Source organism: Doryrhamphus excisus, chromosome 21, assembly GCF_030265055.1.
Source record: "Doryrhamphus excisus isolate RoL2022-K1 chromosome 21, RoL_Dexc_1.0, whole genome shotgun sequence".
Classification (NCBI taxonomy): domain Eukaryota; kingdom Metazoa; phylum Chordata; class Actinopteri; order Syngnathiformes; family Syngnathidae; genus Doryrhamphus; species Doryrhamphus excisus.
In genome coordinates this window covers 15,211,799-15,232,467 of record NC_080486.1, presented here as the reverse complement: position 1 = coordinate 15,232,467, position 20,669 = coordinate 15,211,799, and the positions used below count along the sequence as shown (strand labels likewise).

Sequence of the window (20,669 nt, the reverse complement as noted above, 5' to 3'; positions counted from 1 at the left end):
ACGCAACCGACAAACACAAGCTTAAAAGTTAGAACGTCCTTAGCATTAGCAACATTCTGTATGTAGCGGCATCGACTAACAGTTGCAGCGACAAAAAGTTGACGCATACAAAAAAAACTTACCGACTGGTTTGCGTGAAACCTCGTAGCGACATTAATGCCATGAAAACGACAGGAGAGCAGGAGGACGGAAGAAGGTTGACCCGCTGGAAAATCTTTCCAGTAGACAGCAGCACTTCCGGGTCACCTCGGGTGGCAGACGGAACTTATTAGCCTTTTAATATTCAAACATATTTTTAATCAACAGCGTTTACAAACACTTTCTGTTTGTTGATAAGATATAGTAGTAGTAATGGCAAAGACGCCATTTCTATCGCCGTATAAAATGTACGTAAACGTCACTGATTTGTGATTTAATTAACTTAACCCTGTCAGGTTTCTCTTGGGTGTCAATTTTTGCTTAATAAACATGCATCGTTATCGTAAAAAACTACGTCCATTATATTAATAAATATAAAAATAGTAAGCCTCTCGAGCCAACCCGATGGCCATTATTGGTGACGTCACTCAACATGCTCAAGCTCATATAGAACAGAATTTCACAATTTTTTGAGTATATTAATTCCATTATGTTTTCATCTCAAATCTAAAAAAAACCAATTCTATTTTATGTTATATTTTAACGCTAAACAGACGCCATTTTTGGTCCACATCGGGATTCTAATTGACTTCCTGTGCCAATATTAGTTCCTTGCACCGCCCCTTTTAGCAGATCTTCAGGAAGCACTGCGTCACTTCAAATTCACTTGTATTCAATGTAAGGCTCCGCCCATGTGGTGATGACGTCACTCCACCGGAGGCCTTACATGTGCACTTTCCATTCACTCGCACGCGCCATCATGGACACAAGCAGAATGTGCGGACACATCAGGATGGCAGAAAGCGTCGAGTCGGCACAAGCTCCCTTTTGTGTTTTAGTCCCCCCTTGCGTCCCCCCTCCCGTATAAATTGGGATGTCCAACTTTTTCTCGGTTACACTGTGCGTGCGCTCGTGCTTGGACAACATCCAGTGGACAACATGTCGCAGTATTCCGGAAAGGTGAGTCCCACCCACGCGTTCAATCAACCAATCAATCAGAGTCACTGGAGAGTGAAACGATAACTTTGGGCTGTAGATCACCTTCTTTGAGGGGAAGTGCTTCACTGGCAGGAAGCTGGAGGTCAGAGGTGACTGTGACAACTTCCAGGACCGTGGCTTCATGAACAGGTGAGTGGGTACGCGTGTTGACAAGCGCGTTGTCGCGTGCTGACGTGTCACGCCTTCCCGTCAAGAGTGAACTCCATCCGCGTGGAGAGCGGCGCCTGGATCTGCTTTGACCATCCCGACTTCAAGGGCCAGCAGTACATCCTGGAGCACGGCGAGTATCCGGAATTCCAGAGGTGGAACTCCCACAATGACCACATGGGGTCCTGCAAACCAGTCCGCATGGTAACGCTCGCCATCTGTGGTCATGTGACACCAAAGATAGCAGCTTCTGAGGTGGCTGTGTGTGTTCCTTCAGCACGGAGAACACTACCGCATCGAGCTCTTTGAAGGATGCAACTTCGCCGGCCAGTGCGTGGACATCTGCGACGACTGTCCCTTCCTGCAGAGCCGCGGCCTGTCCAAGAACTGCATCAATTCTGTCAGGGTGTACGGAGACGGCGCGTGAGTACACACACACACACACACACACACACACACTCCAAGACGTGTGGACACGTAGACATGCGGCTTTGTCTTGTGTGCAGCTGGGTGATGTACGAGGAGCCCAACTTCCGAGGGCGCATGTACGTGGTGGAGCGCGGCCAGTACTGCAGCCACAACGAGTGGCAGGCCCAGAACCCCAACATCCAGTCCATCCGCCGAGTGGTCAACTACTTCTAAACGCCGTCACCTCCTCGCCTGTCGCTATAATAAACCAGAAAACCTTTGTTTTTTAATCAAACACTTCCTGTGTCAATTTCTGTCAATCCTCAGCCAATAACGACCTCGGAGGAAGTCCACTACCTTCAACACAATAAAAGTCTGACTATGTCTCCTGTGTCAACTGTGACTTCCTGTTACAAAGATGACGCCATCATCCTTTATTAGCCTTCGCTTCGCATTGGCATGGAAAGAAAACTACTACAGAACAAAAATACTTCAGAAAATAAAGTTCTCTTCATCAAATGACCAACAATCAATAACAATCCCTCATAATCAGCAACAATCAATACCAATCACCAATCGGCGCGTGTTAGACCGTGTGTGCGCTCCCCCGGCTCAGGTAGGTCTTTATGGTGGCGATGAGCTGGCTCTCCTCCTCCAGCGTCAGATCCAAGTAGTCCTCCTCATGGCGGGAAATGTCCTCCAGGACTTCGTTGACCAGCTCGCTGTCATCTGCAAAGAGACGCCTGTCAATCATATCACCCGCAGGAAGGGAGGAGGGAGGGAGGGAGGTTCAGGGTGCCTGCCTGTCGAGCTGGACGATGTGCTGGGCTCCTCCTCTGAAGGGGGCGTGGCAGTGGCAGAGACCACGCCCTGATTGTCCAAAAGTAGCTGAGTTGCAGATTGGACATCTCCGCCCGTCAGTGCGAGCGCCGCCTCGGACGCCGTTCTATCGAAGCCCAAATACAACAGCTGCACGCACACGCAGCTGATCAATCAATGATCTGATTGACGTGCCACAAAGATCTCGCACCTGCTCCAGCTTCTCTGGACTGGCCGTCTCGTCCATGTTGTTATTGGACTGGAGGGCCTGGCTGGCATCCAGCAGAATCTGATGACCACAAAACAAAAACCAACACAGCATGAGAGCGTTGTGTTGTCCCACCATATTGAAGACCCTGAACTAGCACTCGCCTCAAAGGCTTTGTCCACGTCTCCGTTGGCTTGGTGCAACGCCCTGGCCGCATCCTTCTTGGAGTACCCCGCCTCAGTGAGAACCGAGACGTTTGCCATCATGTTCTTCCTCTTTTGACGCTCCCTCTGCTTTAGCTCCTCGCGCTCCTGCTTCCATGAATGATGGCGTCACACCCTTCCGGAGAGACAAAACGTGTTGTTGTATGCCGTGACGCTACCTGTCTCTGGTTGCTGATGAGCATGGCGGCTTCGTGGACGTCACCCTGACAAGCTCTCAGGCCCAGGCGAGCTTCTCTCTCGCTGAAGCCCAGCAGCATCAGCTCCGTCATTTTGTCCGAGTCGGGACACAAGCGTCCATACAGAGACTCCACCTGACACGCACACATCAAAGGTCCACGGGAATATGTGTCGCCAGGACAAAACTAAGGACAAAGGACAAAGCCAAGAGAAGACACTCATCCTACTTTGGAGAGCTGCTGCCGGGCTTGAAGATCGTTTCCCTCGATGAAAGCCAGCAGACTCTGCAGGAGGTACAGGCGGAGAAACAGCGCTTCCTCCCTGCCCGTGTTTCCCTGGCGACGCACACGGCTTCATCAAAGAAGAGCGGATGGCGACGACCCACCGCCAAGTGCGTGCCTACGCCCACCTTGATCATGAGCAGCCTCTGCTGCCGCTCGCCGTAACATCGCAGGAAGCAGTCCTCAGCTCGCAGCAGACGCCCGCGCCCGTCATCCAGACAGGACAGCGCCTCCAACGCCTGGTAGCACCACACGATGTCCAGCTGCAGGACGCCGTAGTTGTCCACCGAGCCTAACAGCGCCGAGCCGCACTCGCTGCGCATCAACACAGGAACTTAGCATCACCTTGGGCGACCACCACCACCATCATCATCATCATCATCACCACCACACCTGAAGTGATGGTCGGCCTGCAGAAGGTGACACAGTGCGTCGTCATGGCGCTTTCTCTTCATGAGGGCACGCCCCTTCTCATGGAAGCCCATGGCCAGGATGAGTGCCTACACACACACACACATTATCACAACAGATTTGACCTTTAACCTGACAAGAAGTCTCCACCCACCTTCTTCTCCTTGTGAGGGATCTTTAGCGGGTTCCCCTTCTGGTCAGCCACCTCCAGGAAGGGTGTGGTGTGAGGGTCATCGGTGCCATCTGACAGCAGAGACACTCCATTCCAGAAGGTGCTACATGAGGTTCTGCACGAGAGATCCTACCTCTCTCCGACAGGATCTGGAATCCTCTCTGGGTTCGCTGCACGCTCTCATTCTGGTTCCTGGCCTTGTCGGCCTCCTCGCAGGCCTGCTGGGCGCACTCGGCATCGCTCACCTTCAGCACCATCATCTTGCTGTGGTTCTGCACGCCCTGCTGGTCCAGACGCTGGGCTGAAGACACACAGAACCTTCAGCAAGTTCAGAAAAAGGAGCACCGCCCCCTGGTGGTCTCCACTCACCTGCATTCAAGGTTTTGCCGTTGAGAATCAGTTTGAAGGACTTGAGTCCGAACTCCTCCGTGATCCTTTTGCATATCACATTGTTGAGATCTTTATTGTGTGATCATGCCAACGCGTCAGCGTCCTCACCTGTCCATCAGCACCTGCACCAACACGTCCAGTTTGGTCTCCATGAAGGTCTTGGACTTGCCTGTAGTGCCCGCTTTCTTGCAGTCTCGGGGCAGAAGGAGCTCCAGCGTGGCGACGTTGGTTTCTCGGAAGGTTTGGTTCCTTTTGCCTCTCTTCACCGCCTGAAGACGGATGGACTCCAAAGCGCCTCCGACCTCAGACACCGGAAGACCCAGCAAGGGGGCATATTGCTCCGCCAGCTCCTGCAACATCATCAACATCAAACTGATGAGCAAGGAACATTTGCTCATTCACAAATTATGTTCATTCTTAGAGCGCCCTCTACTGGACGCACAATGCCAGCTAACTCTCAATGGCTAATGTTAACAACACGCTGCAACATGTCTAATAATAATAACAGTAATGGCATTTAGTCACCTGTAGTCGTTGCTGTCCAGGCTGCTCACCGTCATCTGTGTACGGTGGTTTCCACAACTGGACCTTCTCCTGTTTCAGCAGGTTCTTTAGTTTGGCCTCCATGTTCTGATCGGCCATCATCCTGAGACAGGAGGACAAACACAAAGGATACATTTTAGGAAACATGACTCACGAGACCTTAGAAAACTACTTAGCTCTGTGACGTCACACACACCAGCAAACACAACAAAGATGAAAATAAAGACGGACGCTTGTTCTTGGCTTACCAAGAGCACGTTTAAGTTTGCTGGCGTCGAGGAAGGAACTTTGACACTTTCAGTTTGTGTCACTCAGGTTTCGTTTTGCCCCTTATGGACGTTAGCAGAGCATGCTAACACGACAGCGTCACAGCTTAGCTTCAAACAAAGCTGGTCTAATTTGACAGAATATGCGAAACTACACATAGCAAAGCCTGCCTACCGCTGCCGTGGACGCTGATAAAGACGTGGCGATATAAACAATGTCTTAAATTTACCTTCTAGTTTCGTCGCTAGTTCAACGGCGAAGTCATGGACTGAATGAGGAGCACGCACTCGCACTGCGTTTCAAAATCCGGTCACCAGACTTCCATAGAAAGAAATGGAGGCAGCCATTTCAGTACGGAGTGACTCTGCATCTTCACGAGACGATCTTCAGTCTTATACAAATTATGGTTTGACATAAAACTACGAAACAAAAATGTACTACTATGTACAATTACATTTATTCTTTGTGCTTTTTATGGAAATCACGTTTGATAAATAAAGCGCCGAATGGCAGTTGTTTTTAGAAACAACCTGCGATAATGTCACTTCCTGTTTATGTTTTTCGCTGACACGTGGTTTCATGAATGTTACCGTTTAAGTCCGCCACCAGGTGGCAGTACTGACAAGGAAATATGCGGGTTTACACAGTGCTATAAATGCAGAATTATAAAACAAAAAAATTATAGTACACATAATATACATACATATATACACACACATATATATATGTACATATACACACAGTATGTACACATAAATGTGTAAATACTGGAATCATGCTAAACATTATGTAATCTCGTTACTAGGCTCTAAAGAGTTTAAGAGTGTAATAATTTAACACTAATGTGATTTTCACTTGAGCACAGTGCATGCTGGGATACATCAGACATTCATCCAAAAACCAGCTGGTCAGGTCCAGTCCTGACAGGAAGGCCGTCATCTGTTCTGGTGTTTTCTTCTACTGACCATCCAGCATGGGGAGTCATTAGCCAGTCAGGAAGGACGAGTGCACTCGTAACGTCTCGTGCAAGTGGAGCACCGGTTCTGTCACTCAGACACCATGAGGTGCATTCAGGGGATTGGGACCTGTCCTTCAAATGAAATGCGAGATGCAAATTTGTGCAGATCTTGCACTTTTTCTTCTGCGTCTTTGACGACTGTCAGGTCCATCACGCCATCGCATCTCATTTCAAGAATCTGCTTGCACATTCATCATCATCATCAGTAGCAGCAACAGCAGCACTGAGTCAGTTGGCCGCAGGAAAAAGTTGGGCTTTCCACAACATTCTCAGTCTGAGCGAGGCCCTCTGCAGAGGTCTTCCTGACAGGTGACATGGCGAGCCTGATGACCAATCATCAATCAGCTGCTGGCTGCTGTTGTCATCAGGTCAGCTTTGGAGATCCGTGAGGGGGTCAAACCTCCTCCTGTTTCATTCCTTCACTCGCATGGCATCTTTGACCGAAGCGGCCCACAGCATTGATGTTCTTGGTGTTCTTTTTGAACTTGGACATCAAGTTTGACGGCAACAGTGCAGTGAATTCTAAGTAAAAGGCAACTTCTAGGGCTAGCAGGTGCTTCCATGGTAACATGTTGGGTTCCCACACTGAAGTCAAAACCTCTACGCTGTGGATGTCCCACTCTGCAGCAAAGTGCAGGGGCGTGCGCACGGGACTCAGAGTTCAGGTGAAGTTCAGCAAGGAGCGTATGTAGGACAGCACGCCGTATAACGGGGCCCGCGTCCAACATCCCCGCGTAACCTCACAGATCTAAATGTGAGCACAGGGTGAGCGGGTTCAAAGACGCACACAATGCTGCGTTCAGTATCCGCTGGGAATAAGCCGCTCCGCCGCCGCCGTCGACTTGTGAGAGCGTTTGAAGCCGTGTGAAGAGTCAGGCGGCGCTCTAATTATTCTCCCCGAGTGCCTACGCCCCGTCATGACCTGCCTTTAACATCTGCAGCTGCAGTGCATCATGGGACGTGCATGTTACATCACATGTCACAGTGACAGCACCCACAATGCACTGGGAACATGAGAGGAAGAACATGAAGAACACGAACGCTGACTGTCGTACAGGCGGGGTCGGAGATGGTGACAGAAAATCAATGTCAAATAAAAAAAAAAAACAAGTGTCCCTTTAATTGTGTCGAAAGTAAACTTGAGCTATGATTTATAACTCCACCTCCTCGTGTCCTGACTCGACTCGCCGCTTTCATTCGAAGCTGATCCCCGAGGAGTCAAAGTGGCGGCAAGACAAAGGATCAATGCCCCTCCTCTCTTCAAAGTCCACTCGCCTGAATTGACCCGCCGCTGTTCACCTGAAGCGTCCTCACACATTAAACAGATGAAAACACAAGGAGCCGTTTCAAAGCCCACCAAACATCCGGCTAATTAAATATTCATAGATTAATCTTTGCTTTGTTTTTTCGCGCCGCAGTCGGCTCCGTCCTCATTTACATTCTCGCCACTGCAGCGGAATGTGGGGGTGAGCTTGGGGGGGGGGGTTCACGTGTCCTCACATGACTTCTACTTTACATGTTGTGATTAACTGAGGACACCCTCTGAAGCCCTCCATGCTGAGTGTTTTTGTGCTTCCCACAGACAAGACATCCCATCTGTGGATTGATCATCACTCGGTCAAGGTCAACACAGGGATGAGCGAAGGTCGTTTGACACGAGTGGAGAAGCTACTGCAGTGATGCACGTTGTCAAAGTTACAACTTTCCCAAGTGACATCACACATGGTTGCCGTTTCCACACTCCGAAGGAATCGCAGGCGGATGCGGAAATAAACCTGTGCGTGCGTGGCGAACAAAAGCGTGTGCACGAGCGGGCATGCTCTGTACATTTTTGGCAAAAGTGGAAACAGATTGAGGAGATCATGTTACGCCAGCTTCCTGTTCCTCGCTTCCTCGTTAACGATGCGCAAACCTGCTTCTGATTAACGCCGGGGTCACAGGTCAGACAGCGACATCGCCCGATCCGATTGGCTGCCGTAAGGAAGCAGTTGTACTCCTGGCTCGTGAAAAACGCCCCATCAGCTCATCCGTGACATCATTATTGCCGCTTTTTATTTGTGCTAATTACAGGCTAGCGGAAACACTGCGGTTGTCGGGGAAAACCTTGCGGTGTGTCGGCCACATCTGGTGGCTTCGTCTTTTTACTCGGTGTCATGGAAACAGCTAAATAAGCCAGGAGAGCCCGCATAGGCCTCTTTTGTGACTCAGCAAGGTGTGTGGTTAGCACAGGGGTGTCCCAAGTGCAGGCCAGGAGTCATTTCAGCTCAATTGTTTTTAACACGTTTTGTTCAGATAGCATAGCATATATTGACCTACATGGGATTACTTTTTGCATCTGTAATGCTAAACGTGGGCACCCTGCATCCTTCCATTTTTCTGTAGCCGTTTGTAGAAAAGGTTTGGACATCCCTGTGGTATACACATCCATGTCTACAGAGAGTTGGCATCACTTCACTATCACACAAAAAGCAGGTGAGTCAGGGAGTTTCTCTGACTTGACTCACTGAGGAAAGTGAACGCAGACGACAACTTTGTGTGCTCACACATGTACACACACCTGTGTGTTTGAATCAGCAAGATTTGGTTGAACATCTTTCATTACTCACGTCTTCAACACGTCATCAGGCTGTCGACCTGATGCTGACGTCATCCCGCTTGTGCTGGTGAGGAGTGGCGTCGAGGAGAACGGAGGCGTGGCTTGACAAAAGCAAGGAAAAAGTCCATAAGCAACAGCAGCACAGCGACATTTTTCAAAATAAAAGGAAGAGATGATAAAGTACTCACTGAGTGACCGTAAGCACGTCAACGAGAAGAAAACACGTCACAATCTTCTGGGAAGAGAAACAATCTGAAGTAGTTCGATGTTTATGTTGATCAAACGCTGAATCAGCACCCACAGAACACACACACACACTTGGCGAGCCAGAAGTGTGTGTGCATGTGTGTGAGTTGGACAAAGGAGCTCAGTCAGGTGACAATCAAACGTGACCCCCGCAAGATCACACTGAGCAGAACCAGGAGGGACTTGTTGGAGTCACAAAGTCCGGCTGGGAAACCGCATCCTTCTCCCGCCTCCTCCCCTCTGGCTGTCTCCCATCATTTCCTGCTCCTGTTTGGACACTTTGCATATGGCGCTTTGGCGTGGACACACACTGACCTCATGAGCATTCCCCTACGCACACACACACACGCACACACACACACACACACACACACAGGAGAGTTGTTATGGATATCGATGGCCCCCATCATCAGCGTGGCAAACGAGGTCAGCACTATGGTCACCATGACTGCATGTGATGACTCGTCAGTATCAGTGGCAACATCCATCTCCAAGGGTGATCTTGCAGGGAAATTCTCCACAGGAAGTTGTGTCATATCAACTTTGTTTTCTTTTTAAACCGAGTCACCGAGGCAAGGTCTTCCCGACATCTTCATCCTTCCCTTTCAATAACCAAGAGAGAGGTCTGATGACCTGTCAATCACAAAGTGTTGGAGGCCAGGTATGTGAAGCACTACACTACCAGCTTCCTAAAATCCTTTACACCTGTTTCATCCTGTTCTCGATCTGATGCCACGTTGTCACTGCGGGAGATGACAGCTGGCATCCACTAGATGTCACACTTTCATCTGCATTTCACCAGGCGGTTTGGGAGAAGGTCAAAGGTTAAAGAGTGACGCTGCAACACTGCCAAGTGAGAGGAGGAAACGCAAGTTGTCTTCTCACGTGTTCTGACCCGTCGTCCTTCACCCCACACGTAGTCTGTCCATCCTTTATGGGCAGACATCAAGCCTGGATGACTAAAATACACCACAGGGAGCTCCGCGTCACAGCCGCGTTGTTGATGAGAGCGTGCAGACGAGCGTCGAGTCACACAAAAAGTAACTTTTCCACCCTGATGACATCACAGCAGATGTCTGATGGCTTTTTCAATATCCTTTTCAAACACATGGACCACATACGTAAAGCACATCATCAAAACCGTTGAAAGCATTAGAACTATGACTGTCTTGATGAAATCCTCCTAGAACACCTGGTAGGTCCTAAGAACTATCCCACAATCAGTTCCTCACTCAAGCGGCACACAAAAAAAACAAAGGAAAAAGGTGGCATTTTACTCAAGGACTGCCACTGCCCTTGATGGACAGCGTGCCAGGGTGCCAGGGTGCCAGGGTGAGTTAGCAATGCAGCCCTGGACAGTGAGGCATGATGGTCTTTTCTTTTGACTTGTCCTTGTTTCGTGCATGAATGGATCATGGCTTTTTGATTTGATGTATGCATGGTGCACAAGGTCTGCATGTGTCCAAAAGATTCTCCCAGAGAATGAATTATTTTTTTGTAGAATCCTGCATTTCTATTCTTCAATTAGACCTCCCTTGTACCCCTTTGACCAGAACATCACAGAACCTTCATGTGTACTGTATGGAACATCTACAAGTTGAGCATCACTGGACAACTCTGCTTGGGGCTCAACGGGTGGGAGGTCAACTGGCGGTGGCCCTCCCAAGAAATGACAAGGGTGAAGGTGGGTGGCCATCTGCCTCAAACACATCTTCATCTCACTGATGCAGACACAGGAAAGATGATGTCACACTCACACTAAATAACCGCAGACGGACAGACGGAGAGAGTCAGACGATGTCATTGCAGGAGTTCAGACGGCAGACGGGGGGGTGTAAGGCGGTGGGGGGTGCTTGAGGGGTGTGTTGGGAAAGGAAGGAAGGTAAAAGTTGCAAGCGCCGTGAGTCACAGAGAGAGAGAGAGAGAGAGAAAGGGAGACGGGCGAACAGGCAGGAGGGAGAGGATGGGGAGGTTTACCGATGGTGGGAGGCGGCTAGAAACAAGAGCAGCTAGGAGAGAGAGTGAGGCCCCGCCTCCTGGGCTCAAAGCATTCAACTAGTGCGCCAAGGATCCATTCAGCTGAGAGGGAAGAGGAGAGGAAGTGGGATAACTTCAGTCGCTCCTGCAGCTTTCATTCATCTTCTTTGTCTTCTTTCTCGTCCCGCCTCCACGTCGTGCTGCCATCTGTCCCCGAATGTTTCCTCTCTGATACTTTTTCCCTCCACCGGCAACGGAACTTTCCGCTCTCCAAACTTGCACGACTCCCAACTTGAATCAGACTTGAGTCTTCCCGCCACCATGTCCGTCTTCGCTCTGCTCAGTTGCACCGTCCTGCTGCTGCTGCTTCAGAGCGGTCACTCATCCTCGGACCTGACGCCGCGCTCCCTGACCGTCTACCCTCATCGGCAGCCCGACTCCGCCTCCAACGGCCATTGTCCCTCCTGCGCCCTGGCTCGGATGCGCAGGAACGAGGGGGGTCCGGAGCCACAGGAGGATGCGGCGGGGCACGAAGAAGAGGAGGAGGCTCAGCAGGATGTGGTGGAGGCGGTGAAGAGGCACATCCTCAACATGCTGCACCTCCAGGCCCGGCCCAACATCACCCGGCCCGTGCCCCGCGCCGCCCTCCTCAACGCCCTGCGCAAGCTGCACGTGGGCCGCGTCGCCGAAGACGGCAGCGTGCACATCGAGGGGGAGCCTGAGGGGAGAAGGCGGGGAGGTCGGGGGGGCGGTGGTGCAGGAGGAGGAGGAGGGGGAGGAGCGGTGGCCGTGGCAGCAGGTACTCGGATGCGAGATGACGATGCGCAAGACACGACGGAGATCATCACCTTTGCCGAGGCTGGTGAGTGTGTTTGTGGGAGAGAGTGTGAATGCAGACATGCAGGTGGAATGAAGTCGGTGGGCGGCACACGCGCACACACACGCGCGCACACACACACACACACAGAGACACACACACAGTGTGTGATCATCCCCATGCCGTTTTCAAAGAATATTTCATGATTTGCTTGAACACGGAGATTTGTGTGTGTATGTCACATCAAAACACTCAGGTGGAGAGCAGGTGGTGACCTTTGACCCCAAGTGCAAAAGCAGGATTAGGGTGCATCCTGGACTTCAAACAAGCCAACTGTATGCTAAATATCCCAAAGTAGCTTCGCCTGGTCCGGCTGACATTGTGCTGCTAACTTGCACGCTGGCGGTGTCTCTTTGTTGTCTCTTGAAGTTTCCAAGCGAGTGCAGTGCTTTAGTAGTCATGCTCAGGGTGTCCACTGGAGGGCGCCGTCCTTCAAACATCTCTGGGCACAGCGAGTGAGTGTGCGTTCCATGAGTGGAGCTTTAAATAGAAGCTGATATGAAAAAAAAGTGTTGTTGTGCAGTTGAACACAACCCGCCGTGAGAATACTTTGCACCCAGCCACTCACATCTTTGTCAGGGACAAGTGATGCGTTCAGGGACTCGGTAATTAATTGGGCCGGCGGAGACGGCCAGAGGAGAGACAACTGGATTCTTGGCGGCGTTGTGGACGTCCGTTTACCAGCTCACACACAAAATGTGTGTTTGTGTGTGTCAGTTCTTCTGCTCTTTCCCGGCTTGTGTCCACCCGGCACACAGAGGACAATTAGGCTAATTGGACTTAATTGAACACATCATTAGCGACATTCCACAGAGCACTTTCATCTTTGAGCTGCTCCATGTCGTCCATGTTGGCCAGCCCATAGACGCTCTTTGTTGCTCCTCAGCTGAGATTCAAACTAGCAACTCTCCGGGGAGAAAAATAAACTTGCCGTCTTTTTTGCTCATCAGCCTGCTGACCTGCTTTCATCTTTTTCCTTTCTTTGGCGCTCTCTCGCTCACACTGCCGCTCACTTCCTGTGATGCCACCGGGCTTCCTGCTGCTGGGTTGTTTGGATGTTTTGATGCACCAGTTGCTGCCAAAGATGTCCTATATCTGAGGTCATGGCTCACTCGTAGTAAACAACAGCAAGTCTTTCTTCTTGACCAATCGGACGCAACCAGCCACAGGTGGGGGTGTGGTTGTCGGGATGGGGATGTTGCAACGACCAAGTCACTGAGGTTGTTTTCAAGTGAATAAACAAAGCCTTAGCCTTGGTCAGGTGTTGGATGCAGTTTCTGGGAAAGCAGTCAGAGCCACACATTCGTGGTCTGTCTTGACATCTGTCCCTGCATGACCTTTCACCTTAGCTTCCTAGCAGACCGTTAACAACAGGACAGCTTTTGGTGTCATAGCATGCTGTTAGCTTAGCATGTTGATCACCTTCACAATATGCACAACTAACAGTATCAATGTGCTTAAATAACTGCTTGCGGTCAGTGATTGACAGGTGACAACCGCCTGAGCTGATTGCTTGTGATGGGTGTAGCTTCCACATAAAGGGTGTAAACATCTTTTCTTTTCCTGTCTGGGAATAATCCCGTCTGTCTCTGTGCTTTGATCCACCCGAGTGGAAAAGCTCACCATGAATAAGCCACAGAGAGATGGATGTTTTTTTCCGCTGTGTTTCGGGCGTGAGTCCTCTTTTTCAGATGATGAGGAGCAAATTTGGCGCTTGAAGACATTCCTCTTGTCAAAAGGCGAAGCTGCTGGCTACTTTTGTTTACCAGCTGTTTGATGGAGGATTTTCCTGCATTTTTCCGCTGCGAGCATGCATGCTTGTGTGTATCTTCGTGCACGTGTGTATATACATGCACATGACTGCCGACTCACATGTGGTGCCAATCAAGTGGAGAGGGCGTCGACTCTGGAGTGCATTTGTGTCCTTTGAGCCTGACAGTCATCAATAAGGGAAAAGGCGCTCTTCATTTCTCCCAAAAAAAAAAAAAAAAAAACAGGATGCTTTTCATGTGGTTTCTTATTTTCCATTGAGGACCAGGACCAAATGTTGAATGACACAACACTGAACTGCACCAATTTCCACAAGCTAGCACGCAACAGCGTGGCTAGCTGCAAGTGTGATGACGGTCATAAACCAGCTTGTTGCCGCTGCACATGTGTGAGTGTGACATACACACACAACAAATGCTGTGTCTTCTTTTGTGTCTGGACAATGGGACACACTTTGAGTCAACACACTCCGCCCGATGTGCTGGCTTAAGGTTCGCCCCCTGTGTCCGCATAGGTTGCACTTGTAGTACTACTACTACTACTACTTTGACTCAGCTCTTTGAAAAAATTAAGCAATCATGTCAGCTGACATGCTCAATGTGTCCTACAGTGAGGCGTTCAAGGCCATCCGATCGTGTGGTAAAAAGCACACACAGTTGCCATCGTTACCCGCCATCACTGTGACCACACGTGTGCGACTCTCAGACATAAACACATTTCCTGCGCAGACGCTCAGACATGTTGCACATTCCAGCTCCAGTTTGACCTGGTGAGAGGGAGAGAGGGATGCATTCACTGACACCCTCCTTGTAAGCTGCAAACACGGCACACGAGTCCACTGAGAGACAATGAATGAACACAGAGGGACGATGACTGTGATGTAAGCGAGATAATCGCCTCCGAATAGCCGCTAAAATTGTGTTAATGGCCCGCCTCCGCACACGCTCTCTCACACGACACGGCAGAGCGTCGCTGACATCCACAGAGTCCCAGTCGTGACTCGGACTTTGTGTATTTGTGTTCATGACGCCCACCAGTGAGAGATTGCAGGGAGGGAAAGATTGTTATGTAAGCAGGTGACCACTGATGAGCTCCACGGCGGCCTGAAGGCCTCAGGGAGACTTCTGGAAAGTGTGTGTGCCTCTGTGCGTGAGTGTTGCCATGGTTACCTGCATCTGACCGTGTCTCTGTGTCTCTCAGGTGAGGCTCGGGATGTGGTGACCTTCGTGCTGTCCAAGGATGGCGGCGGCGCCGAGGTGTCGCTGGTCGAGCAGGCCAATGTGTGGCTCTTCCTGCGATTGGCCAAGAACAACCGCAGTCGTGCCAAGGTCGCCATCCGCCTCCTCCAGCGTGGTGCAGGATCATCTTCACCGCAGGATGATGTCTTCTTGGTGGAAAAAACGGTGGACACTCGACGCAGCGGCTGGCACACCTTCCCGGTGTCGGCGGCAGTCCAGGCGCTGCTGGAGCGTCCGGACGGCGCAGAGTTAAGCATCCGGGTGTCTTGCCCGCTCTGTGCCGGCGTTGGCGCCACACCTGTGCTCGTTTCTGGTGGGGACGCGTCTCAGCGCAGCAGCCAACGGGAACAATCCCACCGGCCCTTCCTGATGGCGGTGGTGCGGCCGGAGGATGGCGGGGACTTGCGGCGGCGCAGGAAGCGCGGCCTGGAGTGCGACGGGAAGGTCCGCGTGTGCTGCAAACGACAGTTCTACGTTAACTTCAAAGACATCGGCTGGAATGACTGGATCATCGCGCCAAGCGGTTACCATGCCAACTACTGCGAGGGCGAGTGCCCGTCCCACGTGGCCAGCATCACGGGCTCGGCGCTGTCCTTCCACTCGACAGTCATCAGCCATTACCGCATGCGGGGCTACAGCCCCTTCCAGAACATGCGCTCGTGCTGCGTGCCGACGCGGCTGCGTGCCATGTCCATGCTCTACTACAACGAGGAGCACAAGATCATCAAGAAGGACATCCACAACATGATCGTGGACGAGTGCGGATGCTCCTAAACGCCGGGGGACCCCATGGAACGTTAGAACCGAGCCGGGCGCTGGGTCATGTCCGGGTCGCGCTCCTCCATCCTTGCGGCACTTTCAGACAAAAAGAAGAAGAAAAAAAAAAGAATATTAATATATTTTTGTTAAGAATGGCGTGGGCGTGGCCTATTTATGTGGCTAAGGCCATGTTGGAGCTCGCGTGACAGCGAGTCTGACACACAACAAACTATGCAACATGTTGATGTATTAGCTTCTGCTCCCTTCTGTTTGTTGACTCTTTTCTAAACGTACCGGGAAGAAAGACGTGTGTGTCTGTGTGTGCGTGTGTCTGTGTGTGCGTGTGCGTATGTGCGTGTTGAGATTACTTGAATGAAACAAGTTGGCTTGGCTGCTGGAACCAAACACTTCTGTTACCGTGGTTACCATGTTGATATTCTAATGTTTACTGTCACTAAATATATTAATAATATTATTGTTCATGTTAATAATAATAATAATAGTTTAGTTGCATTTGTGTTTTTTTATACGTGTTGTTGAGTACAAATGATTTTGCACTATAGCGAGACTACAGGTCACAGGTTTGATCCCCGTCTTTAAATTGAAAAAAAATGTCTGCTGACATTAGCTTAGCAGCGAGCTAATTGCCATGATACAATTGGACTGGTCAAACGTTCACCAGCTTTTAGTTCTTTTGAGACACCAAAGAGGCTCGAGTCTGTGTGTGTGTGTGTGTGCGTGTGTGTGTGCGTGCGCATGTGAATGACAAGGTGAAGATGCTGGTCAGTGAAAAAGTTTCGCAAAGAGGACGACTGGTGTTTGGCTGAGTTGATGTCCCTCCTACTTTTCCCACAACGCTTTACTCTCGACCATCCACACTGGACCGTTTTTGGAGGGGCATTTCCAGGATTTCACCAAAAAGTGTTTTGTTTGTGCTACTTTCTTACTCTCCCCGACATCTTGGACATGCTCACGGATCCCAAGCGAAAGAAAAAAAAACACAATCCAATATATCAAGAGTTAAAGTTTGTGTTGTCGACACTGAACAAAAACAACAACAAAAAAAGACGAAGAATAAAAAGCCTATTTTTTATTCTGTAAATATGGAACTCATGGCTTTGTTGTACAAAATGTGCTTGTGACATTTTATGATCTAATTTATTGGACTTTTCTGCTTCACATTAAAGTTTCAAAGAAGAAAACACAAATGTCTGACTTTCCTGCACCACTTCACAATTTTTAAAGAGCTGCACACATGCAATGAAACAATATCATGTACTTTTAGCGATGAGTTAGCAACGTTAGCACGCCGCATTTTAGAATGGATGTCATTTGGCTTTGATCTCACTATTATGTCATTCATCCATCCATTTTCTATAGCGCTTGTCCCCATCAGGATCACGGTGAGCTGGAGCCTAACTCATTATTTTATATTGCCTATTACTAAGCCATGCAGCATCCACTTCCTTACATAGTGCAGTGCAGGTCAAACAACATGTAAATACTGTAAATGAATGGCTAATTGAGGCTGACCCATCCTGTAAGTGCTGCACACACAGTATGTTTTCATTGCTTTGGCACCACCATCAGGTCACTGACTACATTTACTGTCCAGATAAACGAACACACACACACACACAGGCATGCATGCACACATGCGTGCTCACGCATAATCGCAATCTGCTGTGTTTTTTAATTTCCTGTTCTGCTCACTTTACTCAGCAGTTGTCAAAATAGGATTAAGAGCGTTTAATGAAGGAGGAAATGACACACACACACCTCACGTGACCTGCCTGCTCTCATGTCCTCATCCTCAGTGTCCTCATCACATCTCCCCAACCTCAACATCCAACACCCAGTCTTAGGCCGGAGTTAGCATGATTGGAGGCAGGCTCACAGTGGCTTTCTAGACTGTTGGGGTTCAGATCAGGTCAGAAAAGTTTCTTTCATAGATGGCAAAAGTGTAAGCGTCCAACTATCCGTGTGTGCGTGCATGTGGGTCAGATGGTCCGTCTAGACACGCATGTGCGCTGATCAGAGTGTGGCATGTCTACGTCTCGTCAGTCTAGCCAACCAGCTCAGGGCGACGACCTGTCTCACGCTGACGGCAGTGGCGGCGGCGACGCCGGTGCGCCCACACGTCCCGTCGTCACACCGCAACACGTGCACGCGCACGCACACAAACTGACACACGGCGATGAGTCATGCTGTGAATCACGGGGACAGCGACTTAGCCAAGAGCTGTTTGATTGTTTACATTTTGTGTTGTATTTGGAGTGAAGTAATCCTTTAGATCTTGAGACCTTTAGACCTTTGGCCTGAACTGAGCTTTCTGCATCAAAGTCTAGCTCTGTCTCCAGATGATGCTGGTCGTATAGTACATGAGAACACCCACATTAAGCCTAGCCCACATTAAGCCTATATATAATATTATATTCCAGAACCTTCCTAATAATTCCATACAATTTGATATAAAGGGCGTTGACCTCCTTAGGCCACACCCTCCCTCATTACACAAATACACTACAGATTTGCTTCAATCTAATAAACATGAGAGTTTATATAACTTGGTGTTTGAAAAAATGCAGAAAGTTCTTCAATAAATTGTCAATGAGTATTGTGCACATCGTGTCGGTCCATGTGAATGGTAAAGAACCTTCCAGAAGTCAAACTGGGCTCAGAACACGAAGAAAGCTGATGACACGACAGCCAGCTAATCGCTTCTTTTTCGTGTCTGAAAGGGTGGGGTACCCCTGAGTCAGGGGTGTTCCCACCTCAGAGACCAACTATTATTCAAAGCAAGAAAAGAACATTTGCCAATGTTCCACGCTGCAATCTTCACTCCGCTCATCCTCTTCTTACACAGCACTAGTAGCGAGCTAATGACGTGACAGTTTGCATGTCCAACCATGGCCAACCTCCACGTAGGAGCTTACGATATTCAGAATCGACCCAAGACGTATTCAACAAGACTATGGAACCAATGAACTGTGGCTGTGTTTCAAATTGTGCACACACACATATTCTATGCATTAGTGCGTTCACTGAGTTCGGCAAATGCGGTGACCTGTCAGCACCTGGATGTTGTACTTGAACCGGTCAAAATGGTGAGCGTGAAGTGATGGACGCTACCATCTGAGCTATGTAGCAGAAGGACTTATTGGAAATAATGACGGCTCAGGACAGCTCAACACACAGTGGTGGAAAGTGGTCAACGGAGGAAGAAGCATGTAAATGTTGCTATCATCATTTCTCAATGACAGCAATCAATTTGGGACAGCACTTCATTGTCAAAATGTGTGCTCTCAAGAAGTAAGTACATAGTGTACATAATATACATACTTATTGAAGTGTACTCATAGAAGTGAGACAATAGCTTTGACTGAACCACGAGAGCCCACAGAGTCAACCTAAGAGGCTTCAGACAACAAGAGGTTCCTTTCAAAAGCTCGTGAGAAGTTTGGAGGAAGACAAGCAGTCCCAGTTAGAAGCAATAACGGGAGTGATGGTTCCACTGGGAGCACTGAGTCACTTTGGCTGACCCGCGCCTGACTTTCAGGTCTGGGAAACACATCGGAAACGTCATCCACAGACACAAAGAGCAGAGGATCAGCAAGCAGGAGAAAGTAAATAAGTCATTTTTTTTGCTTCTCTTCAATCTTCACACCTCTATGTGTGTGTGTGTGTGTGTGTGTTTATGCGGTGTTACGGGAGGTTGCACACACCTGTGCTCTCGTAGAAAGATTTACAACAAGGCAGCTCGTCAGCTGGTCCAAGAAGTGCTAATGAGCAGCGAGGGAAAAGCCCGGCTTTAAATGAAAGAAATGAGGTGTGTCCAATCTATCGGGAGCCATGAAGGGACATTGAAATCTGCCAATCAGCAGTGTTGTTACATGTTTAAGGATCTCCGCCATCAGGACGATACAGACTTCAGCTGGGCTGTGCAGCCATTTGGGCATTTTGGGGATTCCTTCCACAATTCCAGAACATCAGACAAATCCACATCTGTATTTTATAACACGGACCAAGACGGAATAAACAAACCTTGATGATTCACTCTGTGTGACGCTGAGGACACACAGCTGTATTATGACGGCCTGCACCCAACAAGCGTAAACACAACGCACATACACAATGAAATGTTAAGTGTAACAGTGTAATACTCTGTCTGGAATAAGAATTCATCAGCTCTTTAGGTTATTAGCCGGAGCTATGCAAGTTGCTAATTGAGTATGTGTCAAGCGCTCTCTGTGAGTAAAGGCAAGTTAAAGGTTGGGAGGACAGGCATGTTCCAGGTCCAGTTACAAGTAATCTGAATGGAAAAGTAACTAAGTTAACTCGTTCCGGCAGAGCAGTATATATTCACACATCAGCGCAGCAGAAAGTAAACACTTACTGGAATGTTCCATCATGAGACGAACAAAACTATTTCCTGACCCTCACAAATTCCTTCATCAATTAGGAAACGAACAGAGACTGTGTCCTATTGTTTTGCTGTTGTTTGTTGCAACTTTGAACTCTGTCCGTCAGAGTTCAACTGGAGGTCGGGTGTGCAAAGGGGGCTGCGGTGCGGTGGGGTGGTGGTGTGGTGCTCGGGGGGAAGGTGCTGCAGGATTTAATTGGACCGTGAGTCTGACTAGTGCACAGCAAAGAGGAGAAAACAAATAAAAAGAAGCTTTTTTTTTCCTGCGGGGTGCACATGATCTTGTTAAGTCAACGCTGTCAATCATGACGCTAATTACCGACTGTACTCACGACCTCATGGTCAGAACTATGACAGATTTTTATCAAGAACTTATAAAAAGCATGCACGGATGATATGAGGACAGGCAAAGGAGAAAAAGCACAGAGTGGATGAAGGGTGGGGTCTTAATGAGGCCTAATTAGTGCTCCAAACAAGTCGAGTGAGTCACCTTCAAACTGAACACCACTGCCGCTGAAGACGCTTTGTTCCGTTTGCTTTCCGGAATCCTTCCTGGACACACAAAACAACAAGTGAGACAT

At 49.3% G+C, this 20,669-nt stretch overlaps 3 protein-coding genes across 11 annotated transcripts in view; 2 read left to right on the top strand and 1 right to left on the bottom strand.

Moving 5' to 3' along the window:
• The window catches only part of LOC131109204 (enoyl-CoA delta isomerase 2-like), a 23,029-nt gene extending 2,389 nt beyond the window's left edge, over window positions 1–20,640 (bottom strand). The window contains exons 1-19 of one of the 9 annotated variants that reach the window (XM_058060928.1): window positions 20,579–20,640; window positions 15,435–15,761; window positions 15,205–15,361; window positions 14,838–15,131; window positions 8,987–9,374; window positions 8,809–8,899; window positions 4,900–5,020; window positions 4,483–4,724; window positions 4,354–4,418; window positions 4,118–4,285; window positions 3,967–4,055; window positions 3,795–3,901; window positions 3,530–3,716; window positions 3,348–3,455; window positions 3,102–3,254; window positions 2,884–3,030; window positions 2,723–2,800; window positions 2,496–2,661; window positions 123–2,421 (exon numbers count right to left, since the gene is read on the bottom strand). In XM_058060928.1, the coding sequence (XP_057916911.1) occupies window positions 2,279–2,421; window positions 2,496–2,661; window positions 2,723–2,800; window positions 2,884–3,030; window positions 3,102–3,254; window positions 3,348–3,455; window positions 3,530–3,716; window positions 3,795–3,901; window positions 3,967–4,055; window positions 4,118–4,285; window positions 4,354–4,418; window positions 4,483–4,724; window positions 4,900–5,020; window positions 8,809–8,852 (1,818 nt within the window). In that variant the 5' untranslated portion in view covers window positions 8,853–8,899; window positions 8,987–9,374; window positions 14,838–15,131; ... (1 more) ...; window positions 15,435–15,761; window positions 20,579–20,640 and the 3' untranslated portion in view covers window positions 123–2,278. The other 8 variants (XM_058060927.1, XM_058060923.1, XM_058060924.1 and 5 more) reach the window with 8 other exon arrangements.
• On the top strand, window positions 940–2,076 carry LOC131109208 (gamma-crystallin N-B). Its single transcript, XM_058060941.1, has 5 exons — window positions 940–1,098; window positions 1,175–1,266; window positions 1,332–1,488; window positions 1,562–1,707; window positions 1,791–2,076. The coding sequence occupies exons 1-5, from the start codon at window positions 1,078–1,080 to the stop codon at window positions 1,924–1,926; spliced, it is 552 nt and encodes a 183-aa protein (XP_057916924.1). The 5' UTR covers window positions 940–1,077; the 3' UTR covers window positions 1,927–2,076.
• On the top strand, window positions 11,090–16,882 carry LOC131109207 (inhibin beta A chain-like). The gene is made up of 2 exons (XM_058060940.1): window positions 11,090–11,883; window positions 14,869–16,882. Exons 1-2 carry the CDS (start codon window positions 11,343–11,345, stop codon window positions 15,678–15,680), a joined length of 1,353 nt encoding a protein of 450 aa, XP_057916923.1. The 5' UTR covers window positions 11,090–11,342; the 3' UTR covers window positions 15,681–16,882.
• Window positions 20,641–20,669: the final 29 nt, after the last annotated feature.